The 21,935-nt window shown below is 40.6% G+C and overlaps 1 protein-coding gene across 1 annotated transcript in view; it reads right to left on the bottom strand.

The window, feature by feature from the left end:
- Positions 1 to 1,151: 1,151 nt before the first annotated feature.
- The window catches only part of LOC308495494 (putative MAGE domain-containing protein MAGEA13P), a gene marked incomplete at its 3' end in the record, with an annotated part of 178,739 nt that continues 157,955 nt past the window's right edge, over positions 1,152 to 21,935 (bottom strand). Inside the window, 2 exon segments of the mRNA XM_081043844.1 lie at positions 1,152 to 1,184; positions 1,186 to 2,266. Of these exon segments, the coding sequence (XP_080899970.1) occupies positions 1,152 to 1,184; positions 1,186 to 2,214 (1,062 nt within the window). The 5' untranslated portion in view covers positions 2,215 to 2,266.

Genomic DNA, 21,935 nt, shown 5'->3' with positions numbered 1-21,935 from the left:
CGGGCTGCTCTTCCATCCAAAACACTGTTTACATTCATGTCCCTGCCACCAAAACTCTAGTCCTTGTTAGAGTTGGCCAAAGTGCACTCAACATAACCTAATTAAGATGCCATTTTAATGGAGGGGCTCTGGCTCTCCCAGGCCAAGGAAAAGAGTGCCAGCCTAGCGGCTTCTGGGCATCACTTCAAGGGAACATCACACATTTTTTGTGGACATTCTTGCAGATGATGTGTCTAGAACACCTCCTTCATACACTGTTTCACTGCACTGGGTTTTTACAAGAGTTCAGGACACCGTCCATATCTGCCCCAGGTGGAGATTCCTCTCTGGTTTATCCATGATCCCAAAGTAACGGCTAAATACAGTTTTCCATTCTAGACTTTTTTCTCAATGGTAAGACACACTCTGTGAGAGTCTGGCCTCTGCCACCACCCAGCTTCACTACAATCATCTTCCACAAAGGGAATCTTAGTTTCCCAAAACCCCCAACGGCAGTGGCTCAGGGCATTTTTACTTGATGGCTCACATCTGGAGTCCCACTGCCTCTCCCCTTGTCTTGTTTGTTAGCCCTCGGAGGACTAAAGAGCAAGCACTCAATTCATGTTTGGGGAATAAAAGCCGGTGAGAAAGAGATTTCATTTAAGATTTAAGATTTAATTTCTCCTATAATCTTGAATAAGCCACACAAATATATATATATATAATTTAATTTTACAGAATGACAGACTAAAAGGAATAAATGAATCCATAAATTCGCCATCCTGCATGTTTTTTCCTCTGTTCCTCAAAACTCTCTATTTTCCTGCTGTGCTTTCAAAAGGAAATTCCTATGCTAATGCCATGTTATCTTGTGACAGATCACCAAAAAAAGATGGGTGCGAAGTTGCAAAACTCTTATTCTTAAACCTGAGAAACAGCTATCAGTGTGTGACCACTGTCATTCATAAACTTGATTCTGAAGCTAATTAAACTTTTGATTACAAGGAACAACATTTGAAAGACAAAAAAACAAAAAATGATAAGTCTCCAAATCACCCATATTGAACAGGAAAACAAAGATGGTATATACTGTGTCCTCTCCAGATCCAGTCTGGCCCCCCAATACTTAGCTCTTTGGCCATTGCCTTCAAAGGAAAAGTGAAGATTCTGCTTCAAACTTCACTCAGGGCGGGAGATGCTGCTGGATGTGACAGTGGAACTTTTCCTGGCCGTGGTAGTAGTGTCATCCACAGCAGCTCTGGCCTGGGCTCGCTCTCTCTCATCTCTCAGAGCCTCCTCGTACCAGTATGGGAAGGAAGTGGGATCAGTCCCACTGATCTTGGCGAAAAACTTCAGGACTTTCATCTTGCTGGTTTCAGCGTGGGCTCTTGGACCCCACAGGAACTCGTAGCGTGGAGGATCGCTGCTGGGTACCTGCTGGTACTCCAGGTAATTCTCCTGCACTAAATCTTTAGTGATGAGCTTCCTGGGCTCCCCATAGATGAAGTCCTTCTTCCCAGCAAACACTCCCATCACTTTCAGCACTTCCCAGATTTTCTCCTCAGGGGCACGGTTACCCTCCATGAAGATCACGCCCAGGATAAGTATCAAGAGTCCGGTCTTGGGCATGCCCTTGTCATCACTCAGCATCCCATCGTAAGTGAGGTCTAGCGTTTTGACGAGCACATAGGAATGGCTGGTGGGGTCCACTTCCTTCACTTCAATGCCAAAGACAACCTCCATGCACTCACAGACTTTCTTGAAGATCACAGGGAAGTGTTCCTTGTGCTCCTTGATGACACTTTTCAGCATTTCTGCCATTGTGATGGGCTCCTTTGTTATATACTTGACACTCAGAAACTGCACCAATTCAGCCACCTTCTTGTGGAGCACATCGTCAGTGAGCAAGGATTCAGGATCTGGTGGAGCCTGTGAGGTGCTGGGCCCCTCCTCTTCTTGGGTTTTAGAACTCTCATCAGATTGTCTCGATGGACTGGCTGTGATGGCAGTGGGGGAGGAGCAGGCACTCTGAGAACTCTGGAGAGGACTCAGTGTCCCAGTGGCAGGCATCTCCTCTGGAGTGCCCTGGATCAAAGAAGAGAGAGAGGAGGAAGAGATGGTGGTGGCTTCCTCCTCAGCCATGGGAGCCTGCAAACCTACCAGGCCTTGTGCCTCTCTTGGGGCCTGAAGGTGTTCCTCAAGCTTGTAGTGCTCACTCTTCTGACCAGGAGACATGACTGGTGTCGGGGGCAGCTGGCAGGAGGGTGGGCAATTGGGACCCACAGACCTTGGGGAGAGAGGGAGAGTGTCAATGATCTTAGCTGAGGAACTCACCCATGATGGCTCTGACAAAGGCAACTCATAGGTCTCTTCTTTAGGCGTGTTTTCTGTCCTCACAGGGCTCCTGTTCTCCAGGCTGCTAAGAACTGAAAGGAAGTGAGATGGCTCCTCAGGGTGTAGCCAGCCAACACTGCCTGAGGATTCCAGGGCTGAAAGGCTGGGCAGGGTTCGGCACTGAGGGGCCCTTTTGTTGTGGGGTAGGTGGAACCCTTAGTAGACATTCGGGTGCACCTCACCTTAACTTCTGGTATTTCCTGGGCCTCTTCTAGTAGGCTGACCTGAGGACACGTGCCTCAGACCAAGGCCCTCACCTCCTAGTTGCTAGAAGAACGGAGGGGCTACCTCAGCATGCAGACTACAGACACAGTCCTGCCCCCCTCCCCCCATGCTCACAGGAGGGATGGGGCCAGACTCTGAAGTCCCGCTTGTTTTGGGGTAGATCGTCCCTCAGTGCTCACTCAGAATCCTAATCTTTCCCCTGTCAGGGAATGGGCTTCCCTCCTCTCACTTCCTAAGCAGAGGAAGTGAGGAGGCACCATATCTAGCCATACTTGCCTAGGGCCTCCTCGGGCCCATAGCAGGGACCGTGTGGGCTTCAGTGGGGCCTCGTTTGTCTAGGGTAAGTGGGCCTATTATGTTACTCATCGTTACTCCTGAGAGGGCCTGCTCCCTTTCCCACTTCAGCTGACCTGACGGGAATCCACAGACTGAAGCCTCCACTGTCTGAGAGGAACCTCGTCCGCCACCCCTATGGTAGAAGGGTTAGCCTACAACAACTGGCCATGTCTGCTTAGTATCTTCCAGGTATGACAGCTGGGGCTGGGCCCATCTTTTCGGGGGCAGGGGTACCCTCAGTACTCCTTCAGAGTATTCAACTTTACATCTGGCAGGGCCTCAACCGCCCCCCCCCCCCACCTGTCAACTCGTCCTCAGACCTCCCTGAAGCCACTGAGACAAAAGTGAAAAGACACCACATCCAGCTACTCCTGCCCGAGGTCTCGCAGGGCTGGCAGCAGGAGCAGGACAGGTTTCTGTGGGTGCCCTCTCTGGAGTGGGGAGGTACCCTCAGCTCTTTTCAGTGTAGTCACAATTACTCTAGACGGGGCTTAGGCCGTCTACATTTTGCTGACCTGAGACTCCCTCCCTCAGGCCATGGCCTCAATCTCCCTGAAATCACCATCAAGGAAGCAGAGGCTGGGGGGAGGTGCCTCTGCCTCACAGCTTTGCCCAAGGCTGACAACAGGAGTGAGCCGGGAGGTAGGCGGGGCTCTGTCTGTGTACACAGTAAAGTTTCCTTAGTCTTCCCTCAGTGTCCTCATCTGGAAGCCTGCCCTTCCTCCCAGTTCTCACTTTGATGCTTAGCAGGGCCTGGAACTCCTCTTCCTGCTGACCTGAGGCTAGCTCCTTCAGACCGGGGATCTCATCTCCCCGCCATCCCTGATCCCGAAATGGTGACGGGTAGGGAGGCTTATCCTTCCAGCACTGCCCAGGGTCCGAATTTCTGTGGGGACCTCTCTGGTTCTGAGGTGGGGGGTAATCTCAGTCTTCCTCAAGGTATTCATATTTACCGCTAATAGGGCCTGGGACCCCTTCCTTCCGAGGATGTGTCCTGCAGGTCAAGGCCACCATCTCTGGAGACCCCGAAAGGTAAGTGGGGGTGGGAGGGCACTTTGTCAAGCGTGCTTGGAGCCTCACAGGGCTGATAGCACAGGCAGGTGTCTGGGACCCCTTACCTTGCTGACCTTAATCCAGTCACCCCGGTTGAAGCCTGATCTCCTTCAGACTCCAAGGCTGGAAGTCGGGAAACACTACATCCCAGGCCCCTGCATAGGGTCTCCCCAGGCTGACATCAGGGGTGGAGTGGTATTGTGGGAGATCCACACTATTTTGGGATGGGTGGAGCCCTCACTCCTCATGACGGTTCTCCTGGCTCCTTGAGTAAATACTCTCTGGGAGATTCCGCGCTCTCTGCCAGCTGGGAGCGTTTGCCCAACTGCAACTCTTTCAGAGAAAGGTTTTGGTTCCCAGGCGAAATGCTAAATGGGAGAGCAGCAGCTCCCATGACAGGTGGTGGAGATGCAGAAAAGAAGCCTGCCTTTCCGTGACGTGTCTTCACCCACCAGACACAGACTCTGGAAACGTTTTGTTCTAAAAGCTTATTCTCTACACTGAAGTGACTGAGCAGTGGGATTTGGGGAGTTCCTGCTCTTTTGAGATTGTCTGACATTGCATCGTTCAGTACAGTCATTTCCACTTTTCTTAAGCCTCATTGAAATTAAGAAGTTATTTTACATCTCTACCCTGCCATCCCCGATCCGGAAATGGCGCGGGCTCGGGGGAGGCTTGGGTGTTGTTCACCCTGATGCTTGTCATTCCATTTTCAGTCCATTCTTTTTATTCTATTAAAATATTGTTTTAAAAGGCCAGTCTTTATCACTAAAGTGGTTTCAGGTGGCCATTAGCACAGACTCTGGAGTCACACTGCATCAATCCAGCCAATCTTGCCCGATATCTGATACTACGCCAGGGCTCCTAGCCTGTTGCCTGAATCAGTGTCTCAGATTTGTGCAGTGAAGCAGGGGCAGAAGTTTTAAAGGTTTCCTCCCACCTACGGTGTCATCTGCCATCTATCACAGGCTATGGACCCACCAAAACTTCACTGGCGCCTCCCACTCCCCCACCAGAAACAAGTACTAGTTCAACACAGGTGTTTCTCATGTTCTGTTATTTAGATTTTGTTGTTGATATTTTTGGTAGGCTGAAAAAGCTTCCCCCACCCCAAAGCCTACCCCAGTCCCTAGAACCTGTAAAGGCTGCGTTCTTTGGAAAAAGAGTCTTTGTAGATGTGATTGATTTAATACTCTTTTGATTGGGGGGGGGGAAATTACCCTGGATTATCCAGGTGAGCCCTAAATGTAATCATGTATCCTTTTAAGAGGGAGGTAAGAGAAGAGTCAACAAACAGAGGAGACAATGTGAACATGGAGCAGAGAGATGTTTGCAGATGCTGACCTTGAAGATTGTAGTCATGTCGCCCCAAGCCAAGGAATGCCAGCAGCGACCAGAAGCTGGAAGAGGCAAGGAATGGATCCTACCCTACAGTGTCCAGAGAAAGTACAACCCTTCTGGCACCTTGACTTCGGCCCAGTGAAACTCATTTTGAGCCTCTGGCTTCCAGAACTGTAAGAGAATAAATTTCTGTTGTTTAAGCCACCCAGTCCATGGTAGTTTGATACAGCAGCCCCAGGAAAATGATACATCATTGTTTGCATTCTCCCTTTTACAGATTTCCAGGATTGATTTTGGGAGCGGAAGATAGCAGCACAAACGTCATTGTCCTTTTGGCAACTACAGGTAAGGCACTAAGTCTTTAAATAATTGCAGGAGAATTGACATGTTTACAATATTTTGTTTCACCTTAGTGACTATGGTATACTTCTCTATCTATTTGGGACTTCTTAAAAAAAATCTGAATGTATCAGTAAACTGTTACATCTGTCTCCACGAAGAGCGCTTACATTTTTGTGATTTGTAGTTTCTCTTAGGTAACTTTTGGATTTGTTGCTGTTGCACGTGGGATATTTTCTATTATGTGCTCTAATTAGTTACTGTTTTTGTATGGTAAGGCTCTTGATTTGGTGTAGTAACCTTTCATACACTATCTTTCTGAACTTCCTTATTTATTGGTATATTCCACAGGCCTATTCCTTTTACTTTTCTAGGCAGATGGTCATATTGTTACCAAATAGCATCTCTTTCTTTTCAATATTCATATCTCTTATTTATTTTTACACCCATACCTCTGGCTTTGTGTTCCAGTGCAGGTTTGAACAGTAGAGGTGAGCGTCTATATCTGTCTTGTTCCTGATTTCAATGAGAATTCTTCTACCATTTCACATCTAACTATGTTTGCTGTAGAATCGAGGAAAAGGAAGTTCCCTTCTGAGTTTGCCAGAAGTTTATACCATCAACTCAAGTTGAATTTCTTTCATAGGGTTTTTCTATACCCATTGGAACAATCAAATGTTTTTTTTTGTTGTTGTTGTTTTATTACAGGACTTTGTTGGGGAACAGTGTGTACTTCCAGGACTTTTTGTTTTCCGAGTCAAGTTGTTGTCCTTTCAGTCTTAGTTGTGGAGGACACAGCTCGGCTCCAGGTCCAGTTACTGTTGTTAGTTGCAGGAGGGCGCAGCCCACCATCCCTTGTGGGAGTCGAACTGGCAACCTTGTGGTTGAGAGGACGCGCTCCAACCAACTGAGCCATCCGGGAGGCAGCTCAATTCAAGGTGTCGTGTTCAATCTTAGTTGCAGGGGGTGGAGCCCACCATCCCTTGCGGGACTTGAGGAGTTGAACCGGCAACCTTGTGGTTGAGAGCACACTGGCCCATGTGGGAATCGAACCTGCAGCCTTCGGAGTTAGGAGCATGGAGCTCCAACTGCGTGAGCCACCGGGACGGCCCAATCAAATGTTTTTTTCTCCTCTAATTTGTTAATGTGGGGGATTACAGTTCAAAGTATTTTCTAATGTTAAATCATGTTTTCATTCCTTGGCACCATTTATTTGCTCATTTAATTCACTGCTGTGTTGACTATGCTATTTTATTTAAGATTTGTTTATTTACTGCTATGTGAATAGTTTGGCACAAGTGTTTTTCTTTGTGTGGGTGGGGGGCCAATGTTCTCATTTGGTTTTTGAATCAAGGAGAGCTGGCTAGGGACAATGAGTTGAATAATTTCCCTTTTTTTTTTTTTTTTTTTTTGCATGCTTTGGAAAATTTCACAAAAGCTAGCAGTTAATTTTCCCTGACCTTGGTAGAAGTGGCCTCAAAATGGTCTTATTCTGGACATTTGAGAGTGGCTTTCCATTTTTATTTTTGCATTGAAGTTTTTTTAATGGATCAATTTGGTTATTTATTTTCTAAGAAGTGGTCCATTTTACTGAGGATTTCAAGGTTAATGGTATGATATTTATAATAAAAAGTAATGCAGAAACTCCCAAACTTATACACCAGTAGAAAGAATGGTATAATGAAGGCAATATACGTGATATTCAGCATCAACAATTGTCAATACACGGCCAATGTGTTTCCAATTACCCCCTCCATTATCCCCCATCCCCCATTTTTGCAAATGGGACAATGTGAAGAAGGTCCAAGGCAGCACATCTAAGTATTTCAGCACACATTTCTAAAAGATAAGGAACCTTTTTAAAAATATAAACTTAATACAATTATTAGTCGTAAAAATCTTTGTCATTAGTATCAAATATCCAGTTATTTTTCACAGTTATCTGAGAGCCTGATACTTTAAAAAAATTTAATTTCTTTGAATTGATGTCCAAATACGGTCTAACAACTCTGGTTATATCCCTTAAGCCTTGTTTTCATCTACAGATTTCCTCCATATTACCGCTTTCTCCTTGCATTTAAAAACAAAAGTCTTGTGTTTTGCCCTATTTCCCAGTCTGGATTTTGCTGACTGTGACACTTTGGTATGCTTAAACAGGTTCTTCAGGCCTCTATATTTCTTTAAATTGAGAGTTAGAGGTAGAAACTTGATCAGACTGGTTTTTGTTTTCTTCTTTCCTTCCTTCCTTCCTTCCTTCCTTCCTTCCTTCCTTCCTTCCTTCCTTCCTTCCTTCCTTCCTTCTTTCCTTCTCGCCTTCTTTCTTTTCTTTCTTCTTCCTTCCTTCCACAAGACCACTCCATAGGTGATGCTGGGTACCTCCATTGGGAGGTATATAATACCTGGTTGTCTCCTTTTGTATTGATGTGAGCAGTCATTGATGATAATGACTTATTTATTAATCCCTTAGTGTTCACAGAATGATCATTCTCTCATTTCTTAGTTAACGTAAACAATTTTATACAGGCATACCTCATTGATATTGCAGGTTTTGTTCCAGCCCACAGTCATAAAGCGAGTATCGTAATACAGCGAATCATAATCTTTTTGCTAGTGGAAGGTCTTGCCTTCCATTTGTAAAAAAAATGCAACATCTATGAAGCATGATAAAGCAAAGCACAATAAAAAGCTTGTGTGTAGATACAATTTTCTGTCCATAGTTTGGTTATCCTGAAGGGAACTTGTTGTGTTCCATTATATTAAAATCTTTGCTGCATCTAAATTTTGTACAATTTACTTAACTTGTTTGTTCCTGCTTTTCTCTTTAGTAATTGATCATATTTGCAATAATGTGTTTAAGTATTTTCCAAGGAATGGCTTGTATGAGTTGGCTCTGCTGTTTTCTATTTCATTAATTCTGCATTTATCTTTATTATTTCCTGGTTTCTGCTTCTTTAGATTGAATATGCTATTTATTCTGTAGCTTCTTGACTTGCTTGGCTGTTTTAAATATTTCTCGTTTTCTACTACATCTCTTGAAGCCTATACTTCTCACGGAGTACCACTTGAGATGTATCACCTGGAGAGTGTTGTATAGCTTTATGTTTATTGTTTGAATATTTTACAAGTTGAATATATCACTCTTACTTATGCTATTAGAATTTCTATTTTCGTTCTCTTAACAATGTAAAAGATTTTAATTTTGATGAGGCCTAATTGTCATTTTTCCCCCTTTTATGGATTGTGCTTTTGATTTCAAGTCTCAGAACTCTTTGCTTAACCTGAGTTGCAATGATATCTCCCATTTTTTTCTAAATGTTTTAGTTTTACACTTTATATTTACATCTATGATTCATTTTGAATTAATTTTTGGATGAAATGTGAGGTGTGAAGGTTTATTTTTACCATTCATAGAAAAGGCCATCCTTCTTCCATTCAATTGCTTTTGAACCTTTGTCAAAATGCCGTGGACATTTTTCTGTGGCTCTATTTCTGTGTGCTTTGTTCTTTTACATTCATCTATATGTCTATCCCTTTGCTTATACGACATTGTTTTGATTACTGTGGCTTGAATCAGATCTCTTAAAACGGGGTGATGTTCCTCCCACTTTCTTCTTCTTTTTCCAAAATTATTTTATCTACTCTAGGTCCCATTCCCTTTCCATATAAATTTTAGAATAAGCTTATCTAGATCTATAAAAATTCTGTTGGGATTTTGATTGGAATCATGCTCAATTTATAGATCAACTTGGAGAGAGTAGACATTTATTATTTTGCGTCTTCTAATCCATTAAAACAACATCTCTTTATTTATGCAGGGTGTTTTTATTTCTTTCATAAATGTTTTTTGAGTTTTCAGCATACAGATCTAGTACATGTTTTCATAGGTCAATAACTCAGTATTTTCATTTTTTGAGTTATTTTAAATGGTATGTTTAAAATTTTCACTTCACAATTGTGCATTGGCAGTATATCGAGACTGGATTGATTTTATTGTTTGACTCTGTATCCTGTGACCGTGTTATCCTTACTTATTAGTTGTAGGGGTCATACTAAGATTTGAACATAGATATTGGTCTGATGGGCACAGATCTAAAGAGGGCATGTAGCACTGTAGTCCTCCGCTTAGTATAAAGGTCCTTTACACAGTAAAAAGGCAACTGAGGGAGCTCTTCTTTCAAGTAGCAGTGAACCATTTTTGTAGGCTAAGAGGATTTAAGAAAATCTATAGATTCAAGACTCTCAAGTGCATTTACACAAATATAACTCTCCCATATGCCAGTTTCCAACTCCTTCCCTTTTAGGGGCCTGACTTTGGCATATGACATTAAACAAGGATAAGAATCCATTCAACATCTTTTAAAATTCTGCTACTCTAACAAGTAAGACCTAGATCTAAACTTTAGCTTGGTCAACTCTGTGGTAGCAGATGGGAGTCTCTTTAAACACTGCTAAGGAATCGAGCTCTAACTTACACATTGCTTTGAATTGGTGATTAATTGACGTAAACCTGTTACTTTTTCTCTTAAAAGCATCACTGGTACTCAACAATGGCCACCCACTTTCACAGTTTCCCTTTTTTCTTAAATGCCAGAGATATTGCAAAAGAAAAACAAAGTTGAAGGACTTACTCTATCCAATTCAAAAACATGCTATAAAACTACAGTGATTAACACAGTGAAGTATTGATTGAAATACTGGTATAAAGATCAATGGAATAGAATTGAAAGTGCAGAAATAAACACAAGTTTATGGTTAATTGATTTTTGATAAAAGGGCCCAAGACAATTCAAAGGAAAAAAGGATAGTGTTTTTCAACAAATGATGCTAGGAAAATTGGGTGTCTTACATGCAAAAAAACTGGGAGTGCCAAAACCATGAAAACAAGTGGACACTTTGGTCAACGTTGCTCAAGCAGTAGTTCGCCATAATCAGAAGTGTCTGGACGCTGATGGTAACCACTATGAGCACCTCTTGTAATTGCAGAAGTCAAGTGTGACTTGTATTCATCTTTTGTTATTGGTATATATTGAGTATTAAAATTTTAATACAGTTTTCCTTTCTTAAAATGTGCATACATTTTTTTTGGCACCTTCTGTATATATAAATTGGAGTTCATCAAAATTAAAGTTTTCACTTCGAAAGGCACCATTAAAAAAATGAAAAGACAATCCACAAAGAGAAAGTACTTGCAAATCATGTATATGCCAGACTCATATCCAGAAAACATAAAGAACTGTTATAACTCAATATTAAGAGGGCAAACAACCTAATAATAGATGTGTAAAAGGTTTAAATAAAAATTGCACCAAAGAAGATACAAGTATATGAACAGATATATGAAAGTATGCTTAACAAAGATGCTAAGGTCACTGGGGAAATTCAAATTAAAACCATAATGAGATACCACTTTATAGCTACCAGAATGGCTAAAATTTAAAAAAAAGCAATAAATGTTTATGGCATTTTAAAGAAATTGGAACTTTCATATATTGCTCTTAGGCATTTAAATTGTACACCCAATTTGTAAAACAGTTAATTTTTTAAAAAATTAAAACATCAACTTACAACAACACCTAGTAAAACACTCATGTCTGCACAAAGACTTGTAAGGGAACATTCATAGCAGCATTAATCATAACAGCCAAAAAGTGGAAGCAACCCAAATGTCATCAACTGGTAAATGTATTTTTAAAAAGCAGTAAGTCCGTATAATAGCATTACATTCTTCAACTCAAAGGAACAAACTACTGATGCATTGTGTAGAGCATGGTGGGGTGTTAAAAACATGCCAAGTGAAAGACGCAAGATCCAAAGACCACATATTATGATTCCATTTTTAAGAAATTTCCAGAAAAGGCAACTCAGAGACAAAAAACATATAAATGTTTTTCTGTGGCTAAATGCGAATGGAGACTGATTGCAAATTATTTTGAGGGAATTTTGGGGGTTGCTATTGTCTGAATGTGTCCCCCAAAATGCATATATTGAAATCTTAACCCATAAAGATAATGGTATTAGGAGGTGGGGCCTTTGGGAAGTACTTAGAGCATGAGGGTGGAGGGAGTGCTCATGAATGGGATTAGTGCCCTTAGAAAAGAGGATCTAGAGAGATCCCTCCCCTCTTCCATCAAATGAAGACACAGCAAGAAGCCTGTGAACCAGGAAGTAGGCCTCCACCACAATGCGACCAGACTGGAGCCTTGACCTTGGAGTTCCCAGCTTCTAGGACTGTGAGAAATAACTTTCTGTTTTTAGTAAGCCAGCCATTCTGTGGTATTTTGTTATAGTAGCCCAAATGGACTAAGACGGGGGGTGATACAAACGTCATAGAACTAGATTTTGGTGATTGTCACACAGCTCTACAAATGTACTAAAAATCATTGTATTCATACTTACAATTGATAAATTTTATGCCATGTCAATTATATCTTCTTAAAGCTATAAAAGTATGAATCTGCTGACAGTCATAACAATGAGTCTGATTGTTAGGTACCACTAGCCTAGATGGGCAAAAGTGGCATTATGCACGTTAGTGCCATTAAGCTAGTTATCTACTAAAACTTTTTTTGCTAATTCTTACCCTTGTGTCAATGACCAATAAATGTTATCACTCACTATACTTTGGTGGCTCCACAAGAGCTTTTATGAAATGAGCTACATCCTACTAGGGCAACAGAGCTGAATCATTGTCTGATCCTGCCCTTGAACAACTGAGGAATAATTAGAAAAACTGCTTAATCCTGTTAAGTCTCAGACACAATTTAATGGAGGCCCATGAATATAGTAAGTTGTCTGATAAAAGACATTGATGTTTGAGAGCAACAAATGAGTGTCAGTTTTATTGAGTTAGGAAGCTGTCTGATTGGCAAATCTTTGTTTTTCGATAGTATTTAGCATAAAACAGCCAGTGGTCTTTATTTTATTCCTCTTCAGGGTATTGGTTGAGAGTTTGATGTCAGTGGAGTTTAGCAGCTTTAATCTGAGACATTTCAGAACCGTGGTACCAGGACCGTACCCTGAACTTGGTTCACTGTCTTAGTCCATTCTGGCTGCTGTATAACAAAGTAACATAGACTGAGTGGCTTATAAACAACAGAAACATATTTCTCACGGTTCTGGAGGCTGAAAGTCCAAGATCAGGGTGCCAGCCAACATGGCTGGGTTCTGGTGAGCACCGTCTTTCGCATTGCAAACTACTGTCTTCTCATTGTGTCCTCATATGGTGGAAAGGGAGCTACGACCCTCCCTTTTAGAAGGGCACTAATCTCCTTCATGAAGGATCCACACTCATGACCTAATATGCCCACAAAGGCCCCATTTCCAATACCATCACATGAGAGGCTAGGATTTCAGCATATGAATTTAGGGGGGACAAAAACATTCACTCCATTATCTCACTGTGGCCACCCATACTCCTCAGCAAGGTACATGAAACCTCTTACAAACTCACCCCAACCTCCTACAGTGTCAGCTCCTGTCACCCCATTCATGGCCTGTACTCTAGCTACACTCACCTTCTCACTGTTCTTTGAGAAATCTAAGCTCTCTCACAACTACATTCATTGTAAACGTTATTTCCTTGGCTAGTACTACTCAATTTACCCTTTCAGGAACAGCTAAAATAGCACCTCTTTTATGAAGCCGTCCTCAAACGTCGCCATCCCATTTTATCTCTCTTCCAGCTTACACAGCTGTTTATACTTACTTCTTTTGTTGCACTTATTACAGTGTATTATGCCTTTTATACCTGGTAAATTATGCATTTCCCAAGGAAGAGAATATACCTATCCATGTTTCAGTCTTTAAGTCCCGGTATAGTATATGGCGCATGGTAATCATTGAGTTACTGGACACACGAATCAAGGATGTATGAGGTTCAGTCTCCATTGCTATCTTTAAAAAAAAAAATACACAGCCCCAAGCCTCCAAGTCAAATCCTCTTTTAGAGGAGGATAAATAAGACTGGCTGACCTACATGTAGCCTGTGAGAAGCACAGTGTTTAGAGAAGAGAGTGGTGAGGGGCAGCTCTGAGTGGCTAAAACATTCTTCTCAGGTATTCATATTATGTGGCATCTGAAGTCAGAAAAATCACAAGATCAGAAATTTACAGGTAAGAAAAGTGGAAAAAGGTAACCATGTGAGGTTATAGATGTGTTCATTAATTTGATTATGGGATCCTTTCACCAGTTATATATATGAACTCATCATCCTATACATTTTAAATATATTACAATTTTATTTGTCAATTATACTCCAATAAAGCTGGAATAAAAAGAAATTTACAGATGAAAGTTAATAATAGTTTTAGAAATTTTCTTTAGGTATTGTTAAAAATATGCTTTATCTCAACTGTCAATAAATAGCTTTTGAAATTTTCTCTAGTGATAAAACATAGAACTGGTTATATTGTCTATTGCCAAGGTCACCACCTTGAGTCTTATTGTAAGTGGCATTCCCTTTGATGTATTAAAAATAGTAATAATATCTATAATCTATTGAATATCGGCTATAAACCAGTAATTGTACTCATTGCTTTGCACATATTATTCCAAATCTTAGTATGCCAACAATATGAGGTCACTTTACAGATGAGTAAATTGAGGCCCAGAAAGCTATAGCAAATTGTTCAAGATTAGTTAAGTGGAAGAGTCAAGATGTAAATACAGATTCATCTTATCCAGAGTTCATGATCTGTCCTTTGTGTCATGAATAATTCTGCTTCATAAGTGTTAAAGAGAACTAGAGTTAGACAAGAAAACTATACATATAATCAATAAAGGTGAATTGTGAGTACAAGTTATTTCAGAAATAATTGCAAATTTGGTGACCAAGGAATTACATCAGATTCCTTTAAGACATAGTACAAGTTATTCTAGCAGTAAATAATAGCTACAGTAAATAAATACTCAGTGCATTTATCTGTTGTATATTAATAGACTGTTTCACATATAAGAATACTTGAAAAATATCAGCCAGCACTGTTGGGTATTAACAACATTTAAAGAGATCTGAAAACTCAAAAATGTGCTTTACAAAGTATGTCTTTATTAAACAGAACAACCTAAACATTGAGGAATAAAGTCAAATCGAGAAGCAATCATTTAACTTCTGTCTGTGCCTCAATGCACTCCAATTGCTATTTTAATAGTATCAGTAAAATGCGTCTGTTTATGTAAATTCCAAAATCACACATTTTGCATTGCATTTACATAAGCACTTTGGGCTCTGCTTAGGAAAATATGCACTATTCAGCAGATTCTGGAGCCACGGGGTTTGAGTTATTATCAAAAGGGTCCTTCACCTCTAGAGTCATATACTTTCAAATAGACAGGTAAAATGTTAGAGCCATAGGCTTGTTCGAGAAACACTGTAATAATAAGATGTATTAAAACCATGACAAATAAACTAACAAGGTCATGAATAAAAAACATAATAATTTTTATTTTTAAAATATTTTAAAGAAAATAGGGGTGGCCAGATGGCTCAGCTGGTTAGAGCACGAGCTCTCAACAGCAGGGTTGCCGGTTCAATTCCCGCATGGGATGGTGGGTCGTGCCCCCTGCAACTAAAGATTGAAAACAGCGACTGGACTTGGAGCTGAGCTGCGCCCTCCACAACTAGATTGAAGGACAATGACTTGGAGCTGATGAGCCCTGGAGAAACACACTGTTCCCCAATATTCCCCAATAAGATTTATAAATATATATATTGTCATGCAGGGTGGCAGGCGGGGTCTCAGCTCCTGCTCCCCGCATAAGAACGCAGGATATGGTGAGGCCAAAAAGGAACACCCATGGAGCCATAGATAGGGGAGTCATACCACTATAGTCTTGCTGTCAGCTGGGTTGGAGACACAGGAAGCAGGAGCCACACTGTCTGCAACCTGCTGTCTACTTCTCTGCAATCTGCAACCCGCACTCTGCCATGCTAACTGCAATCTGTGCTTGCCAGCCCAGCCACCATCTTCTTGCTAGCCCCCATTTTCTGCTAGTGTAGCCGCAGCAGTTATATTAGTGACCAATGGCTCACTGGTTACAGCTGACAGCCAACTAGCCACAGCTGATGGCCATCCAATCACAGTTGATGGCCGTTTACTACCCAAGTGAGCACCTTTCCACGTGAGGCCAAGAGCCTGGAAACTGCACTCCTGGCTCTGTCCATATATATATATATATATATATATATATATATATATATATATATATATATATGTTAAAGAAAACATATGTTACCTACATACAATGTAATAATAGATGATTTTGCATCTCTTAGGATAAGGAGAGATGGAAGGAATGTCACTCCATTTTGCAATTTAAAATGCTAAAAGAAATCTTCCCAGTGGTAGTTTTCCATGAACTTGTGAGAAATTTGTGGTTGCAGGGCAACCAAGTGTCCCAAGCACTGATTTACTTGGAGAAGACACACCAGATGATGGTAAGTGAGTGGAATTCACCTAGGGTGATCGGCAAATTGGTGAAGACTGTGAATCCCAACAGGACTACAAAAATTGGGGAAGTCTGCAATATCTTGATGGCTTTTTCTGCATGTACCTTACCCAGTGCTCACAGAAAAGATGAAAGAGTCTTTAGGAAAGTTCTCCTGGGCAGACCAGGAGAAAGGAGAACAGGAGCCACTGTGAGAGGGCCCGAAGTCCACCAAGACCCTTGTGATTTATTGTCCCTCTTACACAAAATCCTTCATCTGTGGGGAAAAGTATACCATTGCATTTAGGGCACTGATGAAAATCCATTGGAAGGGGGAAAAAGGAAGATATTTTTTTTTGTTTTTAACTTTTTGAAAAAATTTTTTTATTCTAAGTGTGCTTTTCCAGGACCCATCAGCTCCAAGTCAAGTAGTTGTTTCAATCTAGTTGTGGAGGGCGCAGCTCACAGTGGCCCATGTGGGGATTGAACTGGCAACCTTGTTGTTAAGAGCACGGCGTTCTAACCAGCTGAGCTAACCTGCTGCCCCAGGAAGAAATTTTTAAAAATCTATTCTGGGGGAGTGACAGGAGTTCTGGGGCTAGAACTAACTACAGCTAGAAGAAGAATAAGAGGACTGAGAAAGCCAGGCCCCTGAGACCTAAGGATTCCTGCCTGACCGTGAGGCATTGAGAAGGAAACAATGTTATCAATATCATATCTGTAGTATTTTTGTAAAAAAGGCATAACTTCAATGTATTCGCGAGACAACATCAGATAAAATTAAATTGAGGGACATTGTATACCATAGATGACTAGTGCTCTTCAAAACTCTCAATGTCCTGAAGGTAAGGAAAGACCGAGAAAATGTGATGGATCAGAGGAAACTAAGGAGAAATGACAACTAAATGTCATGTGCTATCATGGATTGCAACCTGGAACACAAAAACACCTGAATAGAAAAACTGATAGAATCTGAATACAGTCTATAGTTTAATCATATTGTATACATTTTGATCTCTTAGTTTTTATGACTGAACTATGGTTATGTAAGATGTTAACATTAGGGGAACTGAATGAAGGGCACATGGAAACTTTATGTATTATATTTACAATTCTGGAATTTGAACATGATCTCAACTGGATGTAATACCTTGTGGTCTCAGCTATGTATTTCAAGGATTTTTGTTTTATTGGGCCTTGGATTTTAATGTATTTTGTAGTTGGTGGTTTTTCGGGCTGTCCGTTTTTCCATATTGCTAGAAATAGAAACACTCATCACTCTTAGGCTCCACTAAAACCGCTTCGATGATGTGCCCAGGTTACGGGTAATTCACTTGATGTTGAATTCACTAACTTTTAAATTTAAGAAGCCTTGGTATCACTTAATATCACTTCATACACTACCATCCTCCTTGAAAGATTTTTTTCGTTTAGGTTCTATGACAGTGTACTCTCCTATTTTCTTCCCACTTATCTCTAGCCATGCTTTCTTGGAATTCTCTGCAGCTATCTGTTTCTTTGCTGTGCTTATCCCAAGACTTAGAAGTCTCCTTGTGTTCATCTTCTACATCTAATAGATCACCAAGTCTTGTTGATTTTATTTTATTTCTTAAATGTTTTTGTATCTGTTCATTTATCTCCATCCCCGGTGAGCCTCTCCTCGTCCAGGAAAACCCCATCACAGCTACTCCAACAGTCTCTTGAATGGTGTGGAGGTGTCTGGTCCATTCTTCTGCTAGCGTAATTGTTCAAAAACAAAGCTGATCACGATAAGGGTGTTTGTTTGTATCCCTCACTGAGCTATAACTCCCTGAACCACAGCAACCTTGTTTTATTCACTGTGTTAGCCCCACAACAATGCTCCATACTTTTTTTGTTGAGTGAATAAATGACACTACGAAAGAGATACAGCGTCGTCCATGACTGAATGCTGCAGATGAGGCTCTGGGCTTTGGTTACGCACGTTCGTTAATCAGCACTTTCATGATTTGTGGACTGATTCTCATTGAAATATTCTGAGTGCACGTGTCTTCCCTGCATTCTCTCTGTCATGTAGCCACTGTACCATTTTTGCCATGGACAATGTTCGCTACACATTACACTCCCTCCCATATTGCTTACCCTCAGTTAATGTAGTTCAGTTAATTGAAAAATATAGTTGTTTTGGTTTTGTTTGTTTCAAGAATGTTGACAAATGGTCTGATAGTGTGGAGACATAGTAGAGAATCTGTGGTGAGACCACAGTTTCTAATTGTTTCTCTCTTAGGGAACACCGTTGATAGTTATTTGCCCTTGGCACTCATTTTCCCCGTGAAATTGAGATGTGGCGTGGCAGTCAGTAAATTAGTGATTGTTTCCATCTCTCATTTTGGGGATAGTCTTCCTAATGTGGTCACACAGAGACTCATGCCAAGAAGATGAGGTCATGTGCTTGAACATACTTATTTTTTTATTCCAGCCATTTCTCTTCTCAGCCAGGGAATCCAAGTCAATGAGTTCTTGGCCTATGCTACCCTGTTTGATTGTTGATTTTTTTTAATGCTATGTATCATCTTACCAATTGGGCTGTAAAGTTTTCAAGGGCAATGAGCAAGTGATTTACTCACTTGATAAATTTGTGAAGATCATGTATTATGTATCATGTTATTCTATGCAATAATAATAAATACAAATGTTACCCTTTAGTAAATACCTGCCATATTCTACGTACATAGATGCATGACTTCATTTTCGCCTCAAAATATGTCTGAGAAATATTATTCATATTTTACGGATAAGGAAATGGAAGCTTAGAGAGTTAAGGTACTCACCCAAGGTCCCATAGTTGTAGCCAGGATTGAAACCTAATCTGACTGATTTTAAAACCTGTTCTCATTGTACAGCTCGGTGGTTTAAAAAAAATTTCCCCATGGACCTTTTTAAAGTATTATTGAAGCACCATTTATAAAGGCAAAAATCAGAACTGCTCTGTTGAAGGAAGGGCTCAAACCTACTTTTGATTGTCTCTTTCCTCTCTTCCCACAGTGACCCATGTCACATAGGTTTTGATTTATCAGAGCTCCAGAGTGTCAAGTTGGAAATCCCCTCACTATTCCTTGTTACCTCTTTTCACCCTGACCATTTTTTAGTTGAATGAGGAAGAGATTTACTGAAATGATGAAATCACATCCTATTCTTGTCACACTTTCTTTATGAAGAGAGAATGTTTTATGAAACAGTTTCCATGCAACTGCTTTAGCCAAGTGCTGTAGGTAACTCATGATAATTTGAATAGCAATGCAGATTTTGTTTCCATCAGCAGGGGTTTCGAGCAAATTCCTGCGTTTTTCTGTAATGAGGAATACCTGGAGAAACAATTGAAAAATGGTAATACCTCGCAAATGAAATTTAGGTGATTGCAAAGATGTCGTTGTTCAGCATGAGGAAAAGCCTATATGTAAAGACAAGTTGGTGTACAAACAAAAACCATCAATTTGACTTCTCTCATTTTCAGTCTACAAAAATGGAATGGAATTTATGATGTGTGTGTCTGTCTGACACTGGATCGTCTAGGGTAGATTTCAGTCACTTTCAGGTCAGTCTTAAACACAGATAAAAGGCAGGAACCAGATGTTGAAGCTGTGGGTAAAGATCCTGGAATCGCAACAGTACAGAACAGGCATTCATCCTCGACAGATGTTAAAGAAGATGGTCTGAAAGGGCCAGAGTTAAGCCCAGCTTCTAATATTTATCTTACAGTTTTCTTAAATGACATTATGAGTCAAATGGCAATATTTATGCCCAAATATACAGAAAAAAAATCACTTGAGCAGGGTCTGGGAAAGGGGTGGCAGAAGCCACGTCCGGCTGTGACGGTGGCAAGAAGTCCCTGAGGCAGCCTGAGGTAGGCCGAGGAGATAGACTAGGAAGATAAAGCATTCAGGCAGAAGCAAAAGAAGAAGAAACTCAAGGAGCTAAAAGCGAAGACTGAGTGGAAGGACGCCCTGGCCACAGGTGGAATTAAGAAATCTGGCAAAAAGTGAGCTGTTCCTTGTGCGTAGGGCAACGGTGATCCTTAATTCCATTCCCGTTTTAACATTTGGATTCCCTGCCATAACACCTGTTTTCACCTATAGCTAGAATGAAGTGTGGTCTTGGAGCCTGTTGTATATTGAAGAAGAAACTTTTGTAAAGAAAAAAGATCACTTACTCTGACCCATTAGTGTGTCTTCAGAAGATTCTCTTCACTCTTCTTTTCTCTTCACAATGAACAAACGATTGTAGAAAAACACTCATTGTGACTTGGGTAAAAATATTCTGAGAAAACAGTAACTAGAATGAACAGAAGTTTAGAAAGGTATAAAAGACGAATGCTACTTCCAAATTTTACGGATTTGAAAACTCATGAGCTATATGAGACTGGGCAATTAAGTTTCATCCTAGAAAAAGTGCTACATACCTCATTGCTGAATATCACTATTGTCACCTTCGAAGTGCTCCCCTTGGGAGGCTATGCACCGATGCCAGTGCCTAGTCCACCCTTGAAAGCAATTTTGGAACTCTTTTTCTGGAATGACCATCGGAGCTGTCATTGTATTATCCTTGATGTCCTGAATGTCATCAAAATGTTTTCCTTTCAATATTTCCATTATCTTCAGGTAAAGAAAGAAGTCACTGGGGGCCAGATCAGGTGAGTAGGGAGGTGTTCCAATACAGTTATTTGTTTACTGCCTAAAAACTCCCTCAGAGACAGGGCCGTGTGAGCTGGTGCATTGTCGTGATGCAAGAGCCATGAATTGTTGGTGAAACGTTCAGGTCGTCTAACTTTTTCACGCAGCCTTTTCAGCACTTCCAAATAGTAAGCTTGGTGAACTGTCCAGTTCAAATTCATAATGAATAATCCCTCTGGTATTGAAAAAAGGTCAGCAACAGGGTTGCAACAAGTTCGCAAACTTAATTGTCAGACCTTATATACGATTACAAACAAGTCTCTAAACACTCTGAGCTACATTCTTCTCTTTAGAAATGAGAGTATTTTGAGAATGGGCATAACAAGGTGATCAAAAACAAATAATGAGTCTTAAAGCTTTCACTTGGAAGTATTATACTGTAACTGCCACTCTTATTCCACAGGTTACAATCTCATGGCCAAACCCAAAATCAGTGGGACAGGAGTATATTCTGCTTGCAGGAAAGGCATGACAAGGGCTTGAAGGGAATAATTGTGAACAAACAATGTCTACCACACTACCCTTATATCCATTGTTAAAATGTTTGTGTACAGCTTTCATACTATGCATATTTGACCTGAATTTTGATGGACAAATAGACATTAGCGATCCTATAAATATTTTGATTTTTCATTCATAAATATATCACTTCTCCACAAAAGGCTCTATAATCCTTAACCAAAATATCCATACATCTCAACTTTCTTTTAAAAATATTATATATTCACATGAGTTTCAGAAATCTAGTTCTATAATTTTAGCAGTAATATATATTTTTTTATCTTCTAAGTTTATTTACAAACCTGATTTAAATGAACTTTGGAACATCCTAAATGGGAGACAAGTTCAAGTTAATACATAACTATTTTCACCATTCTGTTCATTTAATGGTAATTCATTTGACTATTCAGAAAAAGAAAATCACTTATCTAACTAATTATTTCTACATCAGCCTACCCATATTGTAGAACTTACTGCAAGATAAGTGGTATAGAAATTTACTCTGATTAACAATGCTATACTTGATTATATTCCTGGCATTCTAATAATAATGATCCACATAAGAGACTAATTTGAAATATTCCCTCAGTATTTAATGTAAAGCAGTGCACTCTGAAAGAATGCACTCTCAAT

Source organism: Rhinolophus hipposideros (assembly GCF_964194185.1).
Source record: "Rhinolophus hipposideros genome assembly, chromosome: X".
In the NCBI taxonomy this organism is placed as follows: domain Eukaryota; kingdom Metazoa; phylum Chordata; class Mammalia; order Chiroptera; family Rhinolophidae; genus Rhinolophus; species Rhinolophus hipposideros.
Note: the sequence above shows the minus strand (reverse complement) of the source record. Positions and strands in the feature narration are given on the sequence as shown.